Genomic DNA, 18,261 nt, shown 5'->3' with positions numbered 1-18,261 from the left:
GTATGGGTGAGATCAACATTCTGCTTTAGCCAGTGGAGTACAATTCATTGGGGTGAATGGGGCAACCACCAACAATCCGTGCCTGCCTTCGCACGTACAACCGGCCCAGGGGGTGCCCCTGCATCTCAGCTTTTTGTTAATCGATTATGCAGGGTGGGTCTTACCTGCCCTCCCTTCCTTCCCATATTTAATTCAAGCTGGCACACCTGATCTGCTGCCTGATCTGTCATAACTGGAGGTGTCATGGGCTGAATCCAAGCTCTTTGCATCCGAAGCAGTTGAAATGTGGCCCCTCTCCCAGAAACCTGTACCTCTGTCTCACCCAGTCTGTGTCATGCACACACACAAAATATTTGCCCACCTCCCATCAACTCAAACACAAAAGCTTCTCTCTGTATGCAACTCTTTCTCTCCCCCTCTCTCCTGTTAAGATCCCAAATTGACCATTCTGTTAGTCAACCTTTGATGACTGGCTGACCACCGTCTGACTCCACAGAGAAATGTTATATTTGACGTCGTCGCCTGGATCGGTTGGTGCCTCATCCATACATATAACAACGTGCCCATTCATCACTTGATGCTGCAGTCATCAGATGATGGGCCAAGTGCATGGAGAGAGGACCACTTTCAGAGAGCACCCTAGAGAGAAATGATGTGTTGTGTTCATGTCTGATGGCTGGGCAGCCAGGTGGGTTGAGAGGCATTTGAAAGAGAAGCCTGTGTGTGTGTGTGTGTGTGTGTGTGTGTGTCTGTGTGTGTGTCTGTGTCCAGTCCTGAGGCCTGGATCAGAAGGTCGCTGGCTGCTGGGCTCTGCACCTTTAAATCTGGTGGAGAGCTTGCTTGCTGGGAGGGGGAGAGGAGCTGACGCAGCTGCATTCTGCCTTTCGCTGCCAAAATAGGGAAAAGGGCTGAAAATCTTGAAAAGGAAAATAAGCACCACAAGGCAACCGAAGCTCTGGCGTCACTGCCTCTGCTCTTTCCCTCTCCACCGCCCCCCCCTTGCAGCCTGCCTCGCGTTGCCACAGCAACAGCACACAACCAGCATCCAGGGCTGAGTGGCAGCTCAGGGATGGGAGGAGAGTTCCTAAGTTTGAATAGCAACCTGTCCTGCTCACTTTGCAATGGAGCTGAGAGAGGCGAGTGGGAAGGCTCCGCTGGAAGCCTGCTGTTTGAACCCGTCGCCAGCCCCCAAACTCCATAGGACCAAGGAAGACAGACATTTGAGATTCTTTTTTCGGAATCTCAACTATTGCCAATCTGACTCTTCCAGCTGCAATGGCTCTGTTCTGCTTCCCACTGTGGGAGCCACTATGCCACTGAGTATCAGTTCCTTAAGAGTCCCAGGAAGAGAGAGGCTCTGCTACTGTTTTCCATTATTTTAATTCCTGGTGGGTTTCTTTCTTTTCATTCTGCTGTTCATAAAATGCTTATCCTTCGTTATCGGTGGTCCCTACTTCTATTTTGCAAGCCACTCTGGATACTTATTGGTAGAAGAACAGGATATAGTTAAAAACAATTGTAGAATCATAGAATCTTAGAGCTAGAAGGGACCCCCCAATGTCATCTAGTCCCACCCCCTGCAATGCAGCAATCGAAGCAAAAAAAATCCCTGACAGATGGCTATCCAACCTCTGCTTAAAAGCCTTCAACGAAGGTGAGTCCACCCCCTTCCAAGAAAGTCCATTCCACTGCCAAACAGCTCTTAAGAGTGAGAAAGCTCTTCCAAGAACTGCCATGATCTTCCCACCCTCTTTTTCCCACCCTTTCAGCACATCTGAAGTATTACTGGTTGTCATTTTGACTGGACTGGCATGTGTCAAAACCACGGCGAACAGCTAAATTGTGAAATTCCCTTCCACAGGCCACTAACCTGGAGAACGTAAAAGAGGATTAGACAAATTCTTGGAGCCTAAGGCTTCAGCAATCTCAACTAAAGCATCCATGACAGATGGCCATCCAACCTTTGCTTAAAAAGCTCCAATGAAGGAGAGTTTACCACCTCCTGAGGGAGTCCATTCCAGTGTCAAACAGCTCCTACTGTCAGAAAGTTCTCTCTTTTGTTTAGTTGGAATCTCCTTCCTTGTGCCTTTTTAATGGCAGGACAGGCAGACTTTCAACAGGTGAAACTGGTCGGCACTATAGTACCTACCAAACTTCTGCCTATCTCACAGTTGCTGAAGGTATAAAAATTTACCCAGGAGTGAGGGGGTGGGGAAATGGGAGAGCCCAACTTTAGCTTATGAAAGATGTACCTTCTTAGAATAAAGGGGTAGTGGCGTGACTTGCACTCTAGATGGTTGGTTTCCACGACTGGAATGGGGCAAAGTGCACAAGAAACCAAAAAGCCTTTGAAGATGGGGTGTGTGATTTTGAGAATCAGTGGTCAACTTGTATATCCCCCATGTGGCTGAGCTTGGTGGTATATTGCCATCATCTGTTGGGGAAATCATTTGTAGTGCATTGGCTAACATGCAGGGGGAGTTGAAAGAGGGGATCTCTGCAAGATGGCAGGCTTTCTGCTCAAAGCATCTTCCATTTCAGGGGGGTTGGGGTCCTGTGAATGGAACCTTCTCCCCATTTCCCCAAGAAAGTCCCCAATTTGATCTGCTGCCCCAAGCAATGATGCCTACACCTCTCTTTCCTGACTCCCTCCTTCCCCTCTGATGCAATCCTCTGCCACCCAAGCAGCCCTAGTAACATGAAGGTGGTGTCCTGAGCAGTATCACTCGTTGCTATGGAAATTCTGGGTACCAGCGAGGGAGATGCAGCCCATCATTCCTGGATGCAAAACAACACGAATGTGTATGGTTGTTGCAGGATGGCACCCTATTGGGGGGGCTGGGGCATAAGCCTTAAAAAAGGAACTGTTCATTATTATTATTTTTAATATGAGAGGTGCTGAGATTTGTGGTTGTTTCCACAAAGCACCACAGAGGCCTGAATGAAGTGAAAGGGATGCTGGCATGGGTGAATTGAAAGGGCTCAAAAAAGATGAGGCACAGCTCAGCCCTGACACCTGCTGGATAATCTATATAGCAATTTCATTACAACAGTGTTAGGAGAATCCCTTTAAAACCATGGGCGGCAGCCATGGGGAGAGGGTAACTTTTGTTTGGGAAGAAGCCTCAAATTAAAGTTTCCGAGCACAATTCAAAATGTTGGTGCTGACCTTTAAAGCCCTAAATGGCCCAGTATACATGAAGGAGTGTCTCCATCCCTACTGTTCAGCTGGGGCGGTGATGGTTCAGCTCTGAGGGCCTTCTGGAGGTTCCCACACTGTGAAAAGTGAGGTTATAAGGAACCAGGAAGAGGGCTTTCTCGGTAGTGGTGCCCACCCTGTGGAACGCCCTCCCATCAGATTTCAAGGAAATAAACAACTATATTACTTTTAGAAGACATCTGAAGGCAGACCCGTTCAGGGAAGTCTTTTTATGTTTGATGTATTACTCCTTCTTTGAATGATAAGTTATATGTGTCCATGTAACCATCTCAACCTGTGGAACTGGCGCTTCTGCAAGTGCCATGTAATGTTCGTTCCCCAACTGCAAGGAATCAGCTCCTCACTATGACAGCACCTGCTCTCTAGAACTCCCTGTCAACTGATATTAGGAAGGCGCTTTTGCTATATTGTTTTCAACACCTGCTAAAAACACTTTTGTGTAGGCAAGCTCGCCGAGATTTTTAACTTTAGAATGTGATTTTATTTTATTTTGTATATTTGTTTTAGACTTTTGCTCCAATTCGTTTCTTGATAAATTTTAGGTCAACTTTTTTCCTTCCATCTTCCAAGTTTATTTGTGTTTTTCAAATGAACCTAGATTCATTATTTTTAAGGAGCATGTATTTACTCAGAGTTTTTGGTGATTAAGCAGGAAATAGGTCTTGTTAAATAACTTTTTAAAAGATTCAGGGAGAGGAAAGATAAACACAGCACAGACATTCGAAGACACAGAGGAAAATTGTGAGATTTTTTTTTTATTAAAAAAGATAACATTTACTGAAAAGGGACTGACAATAATTACATAGGGAGTTCCAGAGTCAGACCAGACCTGACCCTCTCGCCTTCCTCCCTGTCTTCTTCAGCAAGGCATCACCAAACCAGTCACTGGGCAGACTTAGCTCCCAGTGCACAGCAGACGGGACAAGTGAGAAGCCGGCGCCATTCACACTCCAAGCACTCTGGGGATCTGAATCTCAGTGTGCCCAAATGGAGGGAGGTGGTCTCATTTCTTCTTTGCAGCTGCCAGTTCGGCTTCCTTTGCTTCAGCCTGAGCTGCCAATAACTCTTCGCGCTCCTTCAGGAAAGCAGCATATTCCTCTGCATGAAGTCTGGAGGAGGGGGAAGAGGAAAGAGAATTGCACCTCCTTGCTTCACGTCAAGCCTATCTGCCCCGTTTCCAGTTCTGCCCCACACCTTTCTCTGCTGCTTCACAGGGTATGCTGCTCAGGTGGGGCTCCCCAGGTGGGGCAGGGCTGCTCAACCAGCTTCCTGGGAGGAAGGTCACTGTTGCTTACAGGGAGGGAGAAGGGTGAAGCAGCAGGGAGGGCAGTGCAATGTCCACCTCTCTGCTGCCTCACCCCTCCTGGGCAAGCAACAGTGACCCACCTGCCAGGAAACTCCATCCCACCTGGCAAGTTACTTTGGCTGCCCGTTGTATCCTGGTTCCCACCAACAGCCTCTCCTTACGATGGCATCGAGGGTCACCAAATTTCAGTTATTGTTTCCCCCCACAATACTCTCTCTTCCCACCACCGCCTAACCCCCCCCCAAAAAAAACCAGGCCAGGAAGCAGAGGCTACATTAACACATGACCGTGATCCATACTTTCTGAATAAGCACCAGCCCACCTGAAGCCACCACTTGTTGTTGGCTTGCTATTTGTTTAGAAGATTGGTCAACCGATCGATCAGAGAGCTCTCCCACTGTAGCTCAAAAGGGGCCGAAATCCACAAACGAAAAGAAAAATAAATAGGCACAAAACCATCGTCACCCAAACACAGATGAAATCAATAAAACCTTTTGAAACAAATAGAGGTAGCTAAGCAAAATGCCTGGGTGGGTTTGCTGGAAAATGTTTGCAGCAGCTGTCCTACCTCACAGGGTTGTTGTGGGGATAAAACTGGGAGGACGAGGACCATGTCCATGGAGAAAAGGTGAGTTATAAATAGAGCAACAACAAAACAATATAGTGAGAGCAACCGCCTGATGTCAATAGGCACAGAGCTCCACAGCAAATGTGCTGCCACACTAAAGGGTCAAATCCCTGCAAATGTGGACTGGGATGGTGTGGCTTTAGTCAAACTGCAAGTTCTGCAGATCAAAGTGATCCAACTGGGGTGGTGGGGAGATCCCTTAAGTAAACTGGTCCCAAGCTGTTAAGGAAGCAAGAAACTATGACCCCTCTTTTGGGCAGAGCAGGAAGCTGAGGCTTCCCAGTTTCCTACTCCTGCCTGCCCCAAAGGTGGGGCAAATTGGGAAGATACCATGGACCAGCCCCCTGCTCATTCAATAAACCGAGAAGCCTGGTTTATCGCCGTATGCAAACTGCAACCAGAGTCTGCTTGTCTGCTGCCTCGTGGATTCTTCCCAAGGTTTGTGCTCTTCAGCCACTGGTTCCCATGGGCACCAGTCACTTACTCTTTCACCACCTTGATGCCCAGCGACCGGGCAGTCCCCATGAGCGACCGGACGACCTTCTCGAGCGGCGTGTCGCGGAGCACGAAGTTCGGGTCCTGAGACTTCACCAGGGCAATTTCATACAAGTGCTTCAAGGTCACCATTCCTGCCACCTCATGCCCTGCAGCACAGCATAGAGAGGGTCTTAAAGCCAGGAAGAGCCAGTTGGAGGTTTGCTACCAAAGCCCAAGAGGGGGAAATCCCAGCACACCTCGAAACTCCCAACATTTTTAGCCATGTGCATTATCATGCACATGAGAGAGGGGAAAAATTCATTTGAACTCAAAATAGTCAAACTCCAAGGCTTATGCTTCCCCCAACACAATTTTGAGCCTGTTCTAATGTGGGGCATGTAAAAGTAAAGGTAAAGGGACCCCTGACCATTAGGTCCAGTCGTGGCCAACTCTGGGGTCGCGCTGCTCATCTTGCTTTATTGGCCGAGAGAGCCAGTGTACAGCTTCCGGGTCATGTGGCCAGCATGACTAAGCCGCTTCTGGCAAACCAGAGCAGCGCACAGAAACGCCATTTACCTTCCCGCCGGAGCAGTAACTATTTATCTACTTGCACTTTGACGTGTTTTCAAACTGCTAGGTTGGCAGGAGCAGGGACCGAGCAACAGGAGCTCACCCCGTCACGGCGATTCGAACCGCCAACCTTCTGATCGGCAAGTCCTAGGTGTTAAGTTGTGGGTGAACATATCAAATGACACAGCGATTCTTCAAACAGCTCTTGTTTATTCACAGGCCAGAACAGAACTGAACCGAAGGGTTCAGCCAGCCTGCTTATATAGAGCTCCACTAGAACGCAACAGTAACCATTTTCTGTAACTATCCAATCACTGAACGTCACTTTCGATCCCTTATTAGCATATGTGTACCTGAGTGAAAACTATCTACAGTATACCCTTGCTGGCCCAGGGTGAGAATTTCAGTACATAACACTAGGCTCTGTGGTTTAACCCACAGCGCCACCCGTGTCCCTAATGTGGGGCATGTACTTAGTGGTAACTCCAGAGACTGTGCTAGACTGTCACAGCAAAAACAACAAATGGAAAAAACATCCTGCACAGCATTAGAAGACTCCAGAAACCATTTGAAAACCAAGGCGTGGCTTCTAATTGGCTGCAGGAGTGTCCAAAAAACATTCACAAACTGGAACAGTCAGTTTTGGGTTTGCAGTATTAGGGAGCTGATTTGTTCAGCAACTAAGGCATTCAGGAAGCAAGGTTCCACTGTACTTAAGTGATTTGAGCCCTGACAAACAGGTGGGAAAACCAATCCCAACCAAGAAGCCACTGGTGACAACACTGCCAGGACGGGGGCTGCTGGTCCCGTGTCCCCCCCAGCTCTGGTGCTCAGATGGCTCCTTTCTGCCGTTCTCGCCAGTGCTTTGCCCCTGGACCCTCACCCTACCCATCAGCTTCCCTCCCTGGTTGTGTCTCTCACCAGGATTTGTTGCTCCCTTTTCTATGCCAGCCGCTGACAACAGAAAATATGTAGCTGTTGGCTTGTTTATCTGAAGCTCGTACGATCGGTCAGGCTGCAAAAAGGAGTACAGGGAAAAGGGAAGAGAGTTAAGTCAGCCATGCCTTAAGATCTCTGGCAAAGGCGCAAACAAAAAAATGAGGTGCAAACCCAGGCGTGGGGCCCTCCAGATGTTCTGGACTACCACATCCATTATTATTAGTAACTCAGTGGTACAGCAGATGTCTCAGGAGAACTACCACCAGTCACTGTATACAACATGGGCCAAGGATCTGGCTCTGTGTAAGACGTCAAAAGTGGTTGGAACACAACCTGGGGTCCTCCAGAGCAAGCTGAACACAGAAGTATTTGAACTCTGGGGCACAGGCACTCAATGTTCAAGACAGACGTCTGCCTGCAAGATGTTTCCAGCCCTGCCTCTACATAAATAGGTAAATTATGTTCTTCTCACCCGTACAATGATGCGTGTGGGCAGAGGGATCCCTTCCTTGATGTCCTTTGTGCGCTCATTGAAATCCTTGCAGAATTGCCCAATGGAGATGCCTCTCTGGAGGGGGACAAGAGACAGGAATCACGCAAAGTGAGATTTAGACGGAAATTCAGAGGGCAGCTAGTCCAACACTTTGCAGGATTGGGAAGAATTCGGGATGCAACCACAGCATTCCTGGGAGAAGGTGATCCGCTTTCAGCTGAATTGCCTCCTGGAGAGTAAGTGCCCACCACGTCCCCAGGTGGCCTGTTCCACTACTGAGTAGGCTGTATCACATGTAGCTGAAATCTGCTCCCTGGCATCCCCCCCCCCATTGCTTCTAATCCTGCTGTCTGGACCAGAATCAAGTCTGTCCCATCTTGTGAGTGACAGCCCTTCAGCTACTTGAAGCCTGCTATTGTGTCTCTACCCAATCTTCCTTTCTCTGGGTGCTAGAAGGATTTCAGGACTCAGCTCCCAAGCCTTTCCCCAGAAGGGGCAAACTCTCCTACAGCTGCCCTGTCTAAGCTTGGTGGGGGAGGTAACAGTGGGGGTGATGGTGGAGGAATCCCTTGTTCAGCCCAAGGGAATGCTTCCAGGGACCATGTGGCCAATAGTGGGCAGGCTCAGAGGCAAAATAGAGTGGAGGGGGAGGAAATGCAAATTTCACCTATCTACAGTAGGCTCGTTTAGGTGCAGCACAGCAGTCTATTTCTAAAGAGTGGTGCTGAGTCTCAAGCTGCCTGGATGATAATTAACCCTTCTGGTTTGGAACCAGCTGCCTCCTTTAATCCTGGATGGACAGAGTCATTTCTTACACATCTATGCCACTCAAGGTGGCAAAGGTGGAGGGGTGAGGGGGCTTTTTCTCAAGAGGCTTCCTCCTGCCCGGGTGCTGAGCACACCCAGACCTGTGGCCGAGTGAGTCACCTGCCCCTGGGACCGAAAAGGCACTCAGCATATGCTCAGAGGCACTCCCCCCCTCAACGGTTACTTCATTTGTGCCAGACTTGAATGAAGGCTCAAATGAAAACCACTTGGAAACAGTCCCACAGCCCTGGCCCTTTGAATGGGCAAGAAAAAATGAATGACGGCGAAGGCGAAACGAGGGAGTTTTGTGTGTACGTGTGTGTTTAAATCCTCCGTCCAAGAGCAGGCGGGGGGTGGGGAGACGCACACACAGGGATCCTCCTCCTCCTTGAGGGAGAACAGACCGCCTCACCCTGTCTCTGCCTTGCTCTGAGCACATCGGGAGAGGTAGGTAGAATCACACACTGCCGGATCCCTGCAGGTATTGGAAGAAGGGAGGAGGGGAGGATGCGCCAGAGATCCCCCACCCCGCCCGCGAGCAGTGGGGAGGGGGCCGAACCAGGATATCCTGTGTGCCTTTCCTTTGGCACAAGGAGCAACTGTAGAGCTGAGGAGGGGGAGGGGGAGGATGTGAATGGCAAGGACTCAAGAGCCCACCCTCCCTCCCAGTGGCAAAAACAGGATGGCTGAACAGGGACAGAGTCAAGCAGACACACAAACACACACACACACACACACAGAGAGAGAGAGAGAGAGAGAGAGAGAGAGAGAGAGAGAGAGAAAGTGCTCCCATGCACTTGTCCGGCAAATACGTAGGTCCCTCCCCTCAACTCCCCCTCCTGCATAATGCACAAACAGGCACACGAAAACAGGCACACATGCACACTTTCTACAAGGCTCCCTCGTCTAATAAAAACCCAAGAATCAGGATACCTCCCTGTTATCTCTGTACACAAAGTGGTTCCCAACTCCTTGGGTGGGGGAATTTCACTCACAACTGGGAAAGATCCCATTCCCTCCCAGTCCTGTCTGGTATGCGCCTGAGGATATATGAGCAGGAGAAAGAGTGCCTCTGGGGATGTACAGAGCAGCTCTCTCTCTCTGTCTCTCTCTCTCTCTCTCTCTCTCTCTCTCTCTCTCTCTCTCCTCACTGGGCAAATTGTGCCTCCAGGCAGGCCTTGGCTTCTGCACTCCTGCTTGTTCTGAAGCCTCTTCCTACAGCCTTCATGCTCCTGAAAACCTTGGTCTGAGCAAGTTGAGCAGGCAGAGGGGGTCCCAAATCCCAGTGCCTTGTCCTTTCAAGAAGGCTGAGGATTTGTATGGTAATTCAGGGGTGGGAGGGAGGAATGTCCCAGTTTTGTGGAGATTACTGGGGGGCAGGAGGAATGGACAGGGAAATGTGTCTGAACTGACCCAGAATGAGATCTTGGGGTTGTAGTGGATACGTTTGTCTAAAGAGGTCTAGTTTTTGTGCATCCACTTCTGTTGCTCCACTGCTGCGCTGGTTCAGAGTTAGCATAAAACTGTCATTACTGTGCTGTGAGGATCTATTTGGTGGCTGTAACCCTGTGGGGAAATTTGTGGGGCAGGGTGCTCAAGCTGTCTGGATGCTATGCACTCTGACCTGGAAATGCTCCCCCACTCTTGTCCTAGATGTCTAAACGCATACTCTGCACATGGGCAGGGGCAGCCTCTCCTTAATTGCAACTTCAGCCAGCTTGACTGCTGGTTCAAATTTAAGCCCGTTGGATGTGCTCAGCACAAAATCTCCATGCGGGCATCCAAGTGACAATAAAGTTAAGGAAGGGTTCATTATCAATATTAATTCATAAATAATGCTTCATGCCAGGACTGAAAGAGGCCAGTCCCACGGCTGTGATTACTGTATTAGGGAAAGGGCTGGAAGTAAGACTGATTGCACTGCAATGCCTTTACAGAAATCCATGGTGCAGCCACACGGGGAACAAAAAGGGATAATGCAGAGCTGGGAAAGGTGCAGAAAACAAGGGCAACAAAAATTATCAGGGAGCTGGACAGCAACTGCGCTAGGAGGAAATGTTACAACATTTGAGGCTTTTTAGTTTGAAAAAAGAGATGGTTAAAAGAAAGGTGAGCTGAGGTTTTTAAAAACTGTGACTCGTGTGCAGCAGAAAGTTGGTGGAGCGGAATTTGCCTGTTTCACTGATAACATTAAAACTTGGGATGATCCAGTAAAATTGATTAGCAGTAGATTCAGGACTAAAAAAAACCACACCTTTACACAAATGCAGAATTAACATGTTGTACCTAATGCTAGTCAAAGAGACAGTGTCAGCCTGTTGCAGAAAAACCAACAAGTATTGTGGCACCTTAAAAGACCCAAAAAATTTATTACAGCAAAGGTTTTCACAAACTGCAGTCCATGAAAGTTAATGCAATCATAAATTTGTTAGTGTTTAACGTGTTTCTGAATTCGTACTGGCTGCTTGCCACAGAAAGACTATCCAAGCCACTTGCAAAAACTTGAAGACATACATAACATACATTAACCATAAAATAAAAAAGAACAATGCATTACAGTGCAATTACAACAACCTATAAAACAGACCAATAAAACAGCAGCAAAACGCATACCATAATAGACAGCAAAATCTTCATAACCCATCAAATGCCTGGGAGAAGTTTTTACCTGATGGCGTAAAGGTGTTAATGATTGCAGGGAGACCTCCAGAGGAGCAGGGGGAGGCATAACTGATATTATATAGATTTTTAAAGAATACCCAAAGGGCTTTACATGCATTGCCTGGTTGCATTTAATCCTTGCAACAACCCTGAAAAGTAGGCCTGCATTCTTATCCTCCTATTGCAGACTGGTGGTGGTGGGGAGACTGAGAGGGGCTTTGCTAAGGCCGCCTAGGAAGTTCATGGTCCAGACGTGTTTTGAAGGAGGGGCTTCCTGGTTCAAAGCCCAAATCTCTTAGGTCTGGTTTGGGATGAAGGAAAAGAAGAGGTGGGCTTTCAGGAGAACTGACCAGGGAAGAAGTGATTGGAGGTTTTAAACCAATGGGTCTTTGCAGGTTCCCCACCCCCACCCCCAGGCTTCGAAGTCCACAGTCATGGAGTTTCCAGTGATCAGATGGGATCAGCAATCCGGCGTTTTAAGGCAAAGGTGGTTGCTTCAGCCTTCCGACAACGGATACTGACAGGGCATGAAGAAGGCACCCCCAACTAGGCAGTTCAACTGTGCAGAAGCAAGAGTGACCTTTTCTACAGGCTGGCACGAGCCACAAAGTAAGTGGAGCAAGGCAAGTTTATTTATATGCCCCTCTACCCCATTGCTGTTCTTTGCAGCTCATGTGAATAGGCTTCAGCAACCACCCACAGCCCCAGCCTGGCCGTGACACTGAAGCCAGAAGGCCCCTGCAACCTCTGATGACACTGGTTTTACCTACACATCCCTAGAAGACTTGCCTCTTCCCATGTATGCCTCCTCTATAGCCTTTTCAGTGGTTGCAAATACCTTTTTTTATTCACCTAGAGGCTTTTTAATAGTTTTTTTCAGTTTGACCTTTTTTACGCTATCTCTGTCGTAACATAACTGTTGTTCATTTTTAACTGTGTTATTTTCCTTTTTCCTTTTTTCTTTTTAGCATTGTTTTGCTTATATGCCACCAAGCAAATATTTGCTGATGAGCAAACTAAAAATAAAATAGAAATGTAATTAATTAATTAAAAATAGGCCACGACCAAGGTTCCCCACTCCCCTATTTATTTGATTAAATGCATAGATTTGGAAGCGTTGAAGCTCAGTTTCCTTTGCATGCAAAAGGTCCCAGGATTGATCCCCAGCTTCTCCAGGCAGGGCTGGGAGAGAATCCTGTCTGAAACGCTGGAATGCCACTGCCAGTCAGTGCACGCAGTACCAGCTAGATGGGATCACAGGGTCTGACTCATTACAAGACAGTTTCCAATGTTCCAGAGCTCTTTCTTTCTCACCCCTTTCAGATGGGAAATGCCCCCCAACCTTCCTTCTTAATTTCCTTCATTGTATGCTCTCCTCTTTCTCCACCCCCCAAAAGGCACCATGGAGCAGCAGGCCCCCAACATCCCACACACCTGCGTGGCAGCTGTTGTCATCGTCTGCACCATGGGGGCGATGGATGTCTACCTGGTGGAGCAGAGCACAGGGGCCCGGCGCCTGGGAGTCGGCGCCCTTGCCCTGGCTGGGGACCTCTTCTTTTTGCTTGTGCTGCGCTACGCGACCATGTGGGTAGGCAGCGAGGTGAGGCCGGCCCAGCGAGGCTACGCCATGGTGCTGTGGTTTCTTTTTGCCTTCGCGCTGGAGATCAAGCTCTACTTCGTCTACCAGCACTACGCAACCGAGGGGCGGGCGCCTGACCCGCTGGCCCGGCGCACCCTGACCCTCCTGCTCTCCATCTGCATCCCTGCCCTTTACACGGTCCTTGGAGCCACTGAGCTGGTGGCCCAGGCCTCCGCCAGCTTCCGGAAGAAAGACGAACTGCGCGGGCGCCTCTTTTGGGTGGTGTTGGACCTGCTGGATGTGCTGGAGATTCAGGCCAGCCTGTGGGAGCCGCAGCGGCGGGTGCTCCCCCTGTGGGCTGAGGGCCTGACCTTCTTCTACTGCTATGGCCTCCTGCTGATTCTCCCTTGCGTCTCGCTAAATGAGCTGGGGGTGCAGGGCCCTCGCCCTGGCGCTCTCTACCCGCTCCTGAGTCTGGCCAGCGTCAATGTGGCCACCATCTTTATCCGCGGGGGGCTGTTGCTCCTCTGCCATGACCAGCGCATCTCCTCCATCTTCATGGGGAAGAACTTCTTGGCCATTGCGCTAAAGTGCTGCGCTGCCCTCCAGCACCACAGAAGCACTCGGGGCAGAAGGGAAACAGGCCACAGCCACATCCGAGGCAGCCGGGGCCTTGAACATACTCAGCCAACGGATGAGCAGCTCCGTAGAAACACAGATGAAACACACCATGGGCACCTGACACCTGACAGGGTTTGCAAGTGTGCTCAGGCCATGGCTGGCATGCCCTATGGACACAGCCCAGGTGAACCACCACAAGCAGTGGCTGAAGTCTCCTACAGACAGCCGCAGGCTACAGAAGAACAGTTCCACTGCTGCGTCCAAACTACCAGCCACCAGCTCCACAGACATTGCCACCTTAAAAGCCAAGGGTCAGAGCACTGCAGGCACACTACTCAACTCTCCCCAAGAGCGCCACCAGCCGCCACTGGTCCCTCCACTTCCAGAGGACTCAGAACAGGTCAGCACATACAGCTCAAGTCTGTCTGGGGCGGACTGTGAGATACCTTTTCTGTGATGCTGTCTGGCAAACAGCCTCACTTTTCTCTTGGGTGCCCTCACTGGGAACAGAGGGCCAAAAGGGCACTGGGTGTATCAGCAAGGGTGTAACAACAGAACCTTCATAGGGGGAGGCTGCCTCTACAGCGGTCATTTGCTGTGAGAAAGTCACACTTCATTGACACACTTTTTGCAGGGCATCTACACAATCAAAACAACCTCATCTCATGTTTTCCCTATTCAACTTCCTCCCCTCAACCCCAGCTCAGAAAATCCCATTTAAACATAAAAATGGATGCTACACACTATTTTCTCAGGTGTAGATAACCCAGCTGCTGCAGCCTAGACAAGTCAATGATGCCCTGTACAGATTGTGCTTGAGAAATGTCTTTCTCTGTGGTCTGCCTCTCCTGTCTAAGAATCACTGCCGTCACTTTAGCTCCTCCCTCTCCAAATATTGTTGCCTTTGTATCAGTCCCCACTCCCCTCCTTTGCAGTAGGAGAGTGCAGCTAATGGTGGGGTGGGAATACTTAACTCCCCCCCCCCCGACCTAATACACACACCATGGCCCCAGTAAAAATGACTTCCTCCATAATATATGGGACTGGGATACAAGGACTGCTCGCTTGGACTACAGTATTTTGTTTGGATTCTAGAAGTCTGGAATTAGATACTGTTCAGGTTCTGGGTTAAAGCAGAATGGAAATGATCAGCTGCTGCTAAATCATCCACATCTGGAAGCACCTTCAGTCACCTGAGCATAATGGGCACAGAAGAACTAGGCTCTGCTCTTATGTCTTGGGTTCCTAATTTTGTTACAGTAATTGATCTGCCCCCCATAAGCTCAGAAACAGCAGAGTTAAGTTTTGTCACGTGTGTCCTTAGAAATCAAATCTCGCAACATGTGCTTCTTCGTACTACAAAGGAGGTCTGGGAGACACTATCCTGCCGCCGAGGGAGTGGGAAAGTTTTTTTGCTCTTGCAGCCAGCTTCATTTCTATCTTCTATTCTCAAAATTGCCAAAACAGTTTCTTAAAGGAAATCACCACTTCCATGTCCTTTATCCTAAGAAAAGCAGCTTAGCAAAATGACTAACCAAACTATGTGGCTGTGATTCACTCTATTTCGCTTACGATTGGATAAGGATTGTATCTGAGTTGGGGGTTCAGCTCCAGAAAGTGAAGCAATAAAGAAGAGAGTGCCTCTAAGCATGTCGAGAGTGTTCTTCCCCCCTGCCCACTCTTACCAGTGAACAAGGGCAATCAACTTCTACACACATCTGGGGTTTAACAGCAGGGCCTCCACAACACATTGCTCAGCGTTTCAAGACTTAGCTGCTAATTTTGTGCGCGTATACATATATACCTCACTGCCATGGTACAGATGGGGGCGGGGGGAGATGGAGGGGAGAAGGTTCAGAATAATCCCAACAAGTTCATGCAATCGAAGGACTAGGGAGTGGGTTTCCAAGCCAAACAGTATAACTGCTCAGTTGATCCAAGCCCAAGCACTCAATTGCCACCTTCCAGTCAGTTAGCTACACCTTCATAATTTTCATTATGAATAATACCAGTGATTTTAATCAAAGGCAGAGAAGAAAACAGCAAAAATGATTGTTTTTTAAAAGGAGCCAATTTATGTCCCAAACTGTGGCCCGCTCACAAATGAAACTCCCTCAGTTATCTAGCCTCACACTTCAATTCTGCTAGACCTCCATTCCTCCTAACCCTCTCCCATGCATACCTGCCCAAGGATAGGTCCTAAGGGTGGTCCAGGAACAGCCTGCCCAGCTCGGATGATCGACCGGATCAAATTTCCAGGGTCCACCTTTTGTACTGCTTTAGAAGCAGCACGGGATATCTTCGACATCGTAATTCAAGTTCTGGCTAGATCTGAATTAGAAAAAGTCAAATTTAATATTATTAAAAAGATTTCTAGACAATGTCATCTGTGGACAGATTACAAAAAACCACATATAAAATCAAAAGAACATCAATTTCACAACTAAGGAGAAGTAACAATGGCTTAAAACTATATACAACTCAGGAAAAGATAATCTTCCCCAACCTGGTGCCCTCCAAATGTTTTGGACTACAACTTTCATTAGCCCCAGTCGGAATGACCCACGGTCAGGAATTATGGGAATTGTTATTATTTATTTTTATTATTTATTTATTTATTATTTATTATTATTTATTATTTATTTACCGTCCTATTATTTATTTACCGTCCTATACCCACAGAAATCTGGAAGACTCCAAGCTGGGGAAAGACGAAATAATCAAAGTATCTAAAAACCAGCACATAAGAATCAATACTCTAAAGCCGTGGTTCCCAACATGGGGCACACGGACCACGGGAGGGGGGGCAATTTGATTTTTAAGGGGGGCAAATCGAGAATGAGTTATTAACAGTGAATGGCCTTTTAGGCTTCCTACATGTGAACAGGAGTTCACTTTTTGAATAACAAGAATTATATGTCACAGTGGGGAGGGCATCAGGATTTTAGAGGTGCTTAGGTGGGGCATGGCCAAAAAAATGGTTGGGAACCACTGCTCTAAAGCATCAGTAATCTTTAACCCAAACTGGAAGAAATGCAGTGACAAGTTGGGGTAGCTGGTGTCCCTTGTGACTGATATGGCAGAAATCAGGCCAACAGGAGGTGGAGCCAGAGCCTATTGGAGCCTATTGCTACCATGGAAATCCAACCACAGGCATTGATCAAAATTCCCCAGGCGCCAGGCGCATTTTGCTACTGGTGCAGGTCCAATTACGACTCCGTGGAGACTTCTGGGCGCCAGGTTGGCAACCACAGTTTGTAAACCTCTGCCTTAATCCTTAGTTAATTTCTATTTCCATTTCCACTGTGTGTGTTTCTACTTCTTGCAGTGAATTGTTGCAAGAGCAAGCTACAGTGCAGCAATTTAATCGAGATCATAGAATCACAGTATTAGAAGGGACCCCAGGAGTCATCTCGTCCAACACCCTGGCGAACAGACATTCTGTTGTGGCAACCGTAACCTAGGTTTAAGTTGCCATTTGGCACCTAGCTTATACACCTGAATTTCTAACACTGACTACAAGTCCCCCCCCCCCTCACTTATGTGCAACTGGCTAGCCTGTGACATTCTAACCTGAAAATTGCAGGAGATAGCTCATGAGTCCTCATGGCTCACGAGGAGACCCTTCCTGGAGCCCAAAGAGGACATCAGGAGAGACCAACGCTGCAGCTGGGCTTTGAGAATCTGCTAGATATATTTTCTGAAAATATAGCTGAAGGAATAGGGTACTTTTTAGGAGGAATTATGGGACATGGGGGTCTTGGCTCAGTTTCAGGAAGGGAAAGGCTGAAGGTCAGGGGTGAGAAATCATTCTAGTGATACCACATTTAGAAAAGTAACCTCTTTGCATTAAGGTGCTATTAACCCAGAGCAACAACCAGCTTCTGCTTCCCAAACATGGGCTAAAGTGCAGCTGGGGATGCACTCCTTCTATATAGTATTTAACCATCAATTCTTATTCCCAGGGAACTCTGACAATTGTAGCCCTACGAGGGGAACAGAGGCTTTCCAACAACTCTCAGCACTCTTAGGAGACTCCAGTTCCCATGACTCTTAAAGGGCTATCACAGTGCTTTAAAAGACTGGTGTGGCTTCAGCTGCATGTCTATTTAAACCCCTAAATTTGCTCTTAGGGGGAAGCGCCATAACTCAGTGGCAAAGCACAGTCTCTGCGTGCAGAAGCTCCAATCCCTGCAGAGCCGCTGCCAGTCAGTGCAGACAACGCTAGACTACATGGGCGAACGGTCTAAGGCAACTTCCAGGCTCACTCTCCCCGTTGGTCACCCCAAGTTCAACCTCCCCGCATCTTTTCAGCCACTGACCCCTCTTACCTTCCACTCACTCAAAGCGTTTCCTCCGCGGCCCTGGGCGCAGCCATCTTGGGTCATGGAGGTCAAAGGCGCGCTGAATTCTGGGAACGCTTCTCCTTTCCCCCCTTCCCTCGCCACCAAGCTGCCCAAAATGGCGTCCGTCCCCATAGCAACCGCAGTCCTCAGCACAGAGCTAAGAAATTAGAGAGGCGCACAACTCGACTTGCAAGTGTCAGAGCAGAAAATAGTTACTCGTGGAAATCAGTTGAGATTTTAACGCAACTGCGATTAAGCATGGCAGCAAATGCGTCCCTCTTGTCCCGCCAAAAAGGAGCAAAAGATGTAATATTACTCAGAAGTAAGCTCCACTTAATATAATTAGTTAGTTCGTTAGGTAGATGGATAGATGAGCAGAGATATATAAAACTCAGTTCAGCTTCATGCAAGTCAACGACATGCATGACTTTTACATGCAATCCAGTACTGTACTGGGTTTACCCTGGAGAAGTTCCAGGAGGGGATATATGGATTGTTGTTGTTTTTTGCAATCTTCTCAAGGGGTTTTCATATGAGGGATTTTTTTTGGCTGGCAATCCAACAAATCAGCCTCAGCTCTTCTTCTGATCTGCTGTGGACCACACTGCAGGGCT

General features: G+C 48.4%; 2 protein-coding genes across 5 annotated transcripts; one reads left to right on the top strand and one right to left on the bottom strand.

Annotated features, from left to right (window-relative positions):
- Positions 1-3,768: 3,768 nt before the first annotated feature.
- MRPL11 (mitochondrial ribosomal protein L11) lies at positions 3,769-17,788 on the bottom strand. 2 transcript variants are annotated; one of them, XM_083716369.1, is made up of 6 exons: positions 17,633-17,788; positions 15,484-15,632; positions 7,613-7,708; positions 7,123-7,216; positions 5,639-5,798; positions 3,769-4,329 (listed from the first exon to the last, which is right to left on the bottom strand). In XM_083716369.1, the coding sequence occupies exons 2-6, from the start codon at positions 15,607-15,609 to the stop codon at positions 4,224-4,226; spliced, it is 582 nt and encodes a 193-aa protein (XP_083572495.1). In that variant the 5' UTR covers positions 15,610-15,632; positions 17,633-17,788; the 3' UTR covers positions 3,769-4,223. The 2 variants fall into 2 exon arrangements, with proteins under 2 accessions (XP_083572495.1, XP_083572496.1); XM_083716370.1 differs by having other exon boundaries at positions 17,644-17,708.
- Positions 8,328-14,948, top strand: LOC310833644 (transmembrane protein 121-like). Of its 3 annotated transcripts, none has more exons than XM_083716322.1 (3): positions 8,328-8,887; positions 11,771-11,900; positions 12,499-14,948. In XM_083716322.1, the coding sequence occupies exon 3, from the start codon at positions 12,504-12,506 to the stop codon at positions 13,740-13,742; it is 1,239 nt and encodes a 412-aa protein (XP_083572448.1). In that variant the 5' UTR covers positions 8,328-8,887; positions 11,771-11,900; positions 12,499-12,503; the 3' UTR covers positions 13,743-14,948. The 3 variants fall into 3 exon arrangements, with proteins under 3 accessions (XP_083572448.1, XP_083572446.1, XP_083572447.1); XM_083716320.1 differs by lacking the exon at positions 11,771-11,900 and adding an exon at positions 11,289-11,710; XM_083716321.1 differs by lacking the exon at positions 8,328-8,887 and having other exon boundaries at positions 10,004-11,900.
- Positions 17,789-18,261: the final 473 nt, after the last annotated feature.

The sequence above is a fragment of the Podarcis gaigeae genome, assembly GCF_964106915.1.
Source record: "Podarcis gaigeae genome assembly, chromosome: 16".
NCBI classification, from domain to species: domain Eukaryota; kingdom Metazoa; phylum Chordata; class Lepidosauria; order Squamata; family Lacertidae; genus Podarcis; species Podarcis gaigeae.
Note: the sequence above shows the minus strand (reverse complement) of the source record. Positions and strands in the feature narration are given on the sequence as shown.

Excerpts from the sequence above, each read along its gene's own strand:
- MRPL11 (XM_083716369.1), bottom strand. The coding sequence starts at position 15,609 with ATGTCGAAGATATCCCGTGCTGCTTCTAAAGCAGTACAAAAGGTGGAC. Across the intron at positions 7,709-15,483 it reads TAGGACCTATCCTTGGGCAG|AGAGGCATCTCCATTGGGCA; the intron begins GTATGCATGGGA and ends GTCCCCCTCCAG. Across the intron at positions 7,217-7,612 it reads CCACACGCATCATTGTACGG|CCTGACCGATCGTACGAGCT; the intron begins GTGAGAAGAACA and ends TCCTTTTTGCAG.
- LOC310833644 (XM_083716320.1), top strand. The coding sequence starts at position 11,629 with ATGAAGAAGGCACCCCCAACTAGGCAGTTCAACTGTGCAGAAGCAAGA. Across the intron at positions 11,711-12,498 it reads AGGCTGGCACGAGCCACAAA|GCACCATGGAGCAGCAGGCC; the intron begins GTAAGTGGAGCA and ends ACCCCCCAAAAG.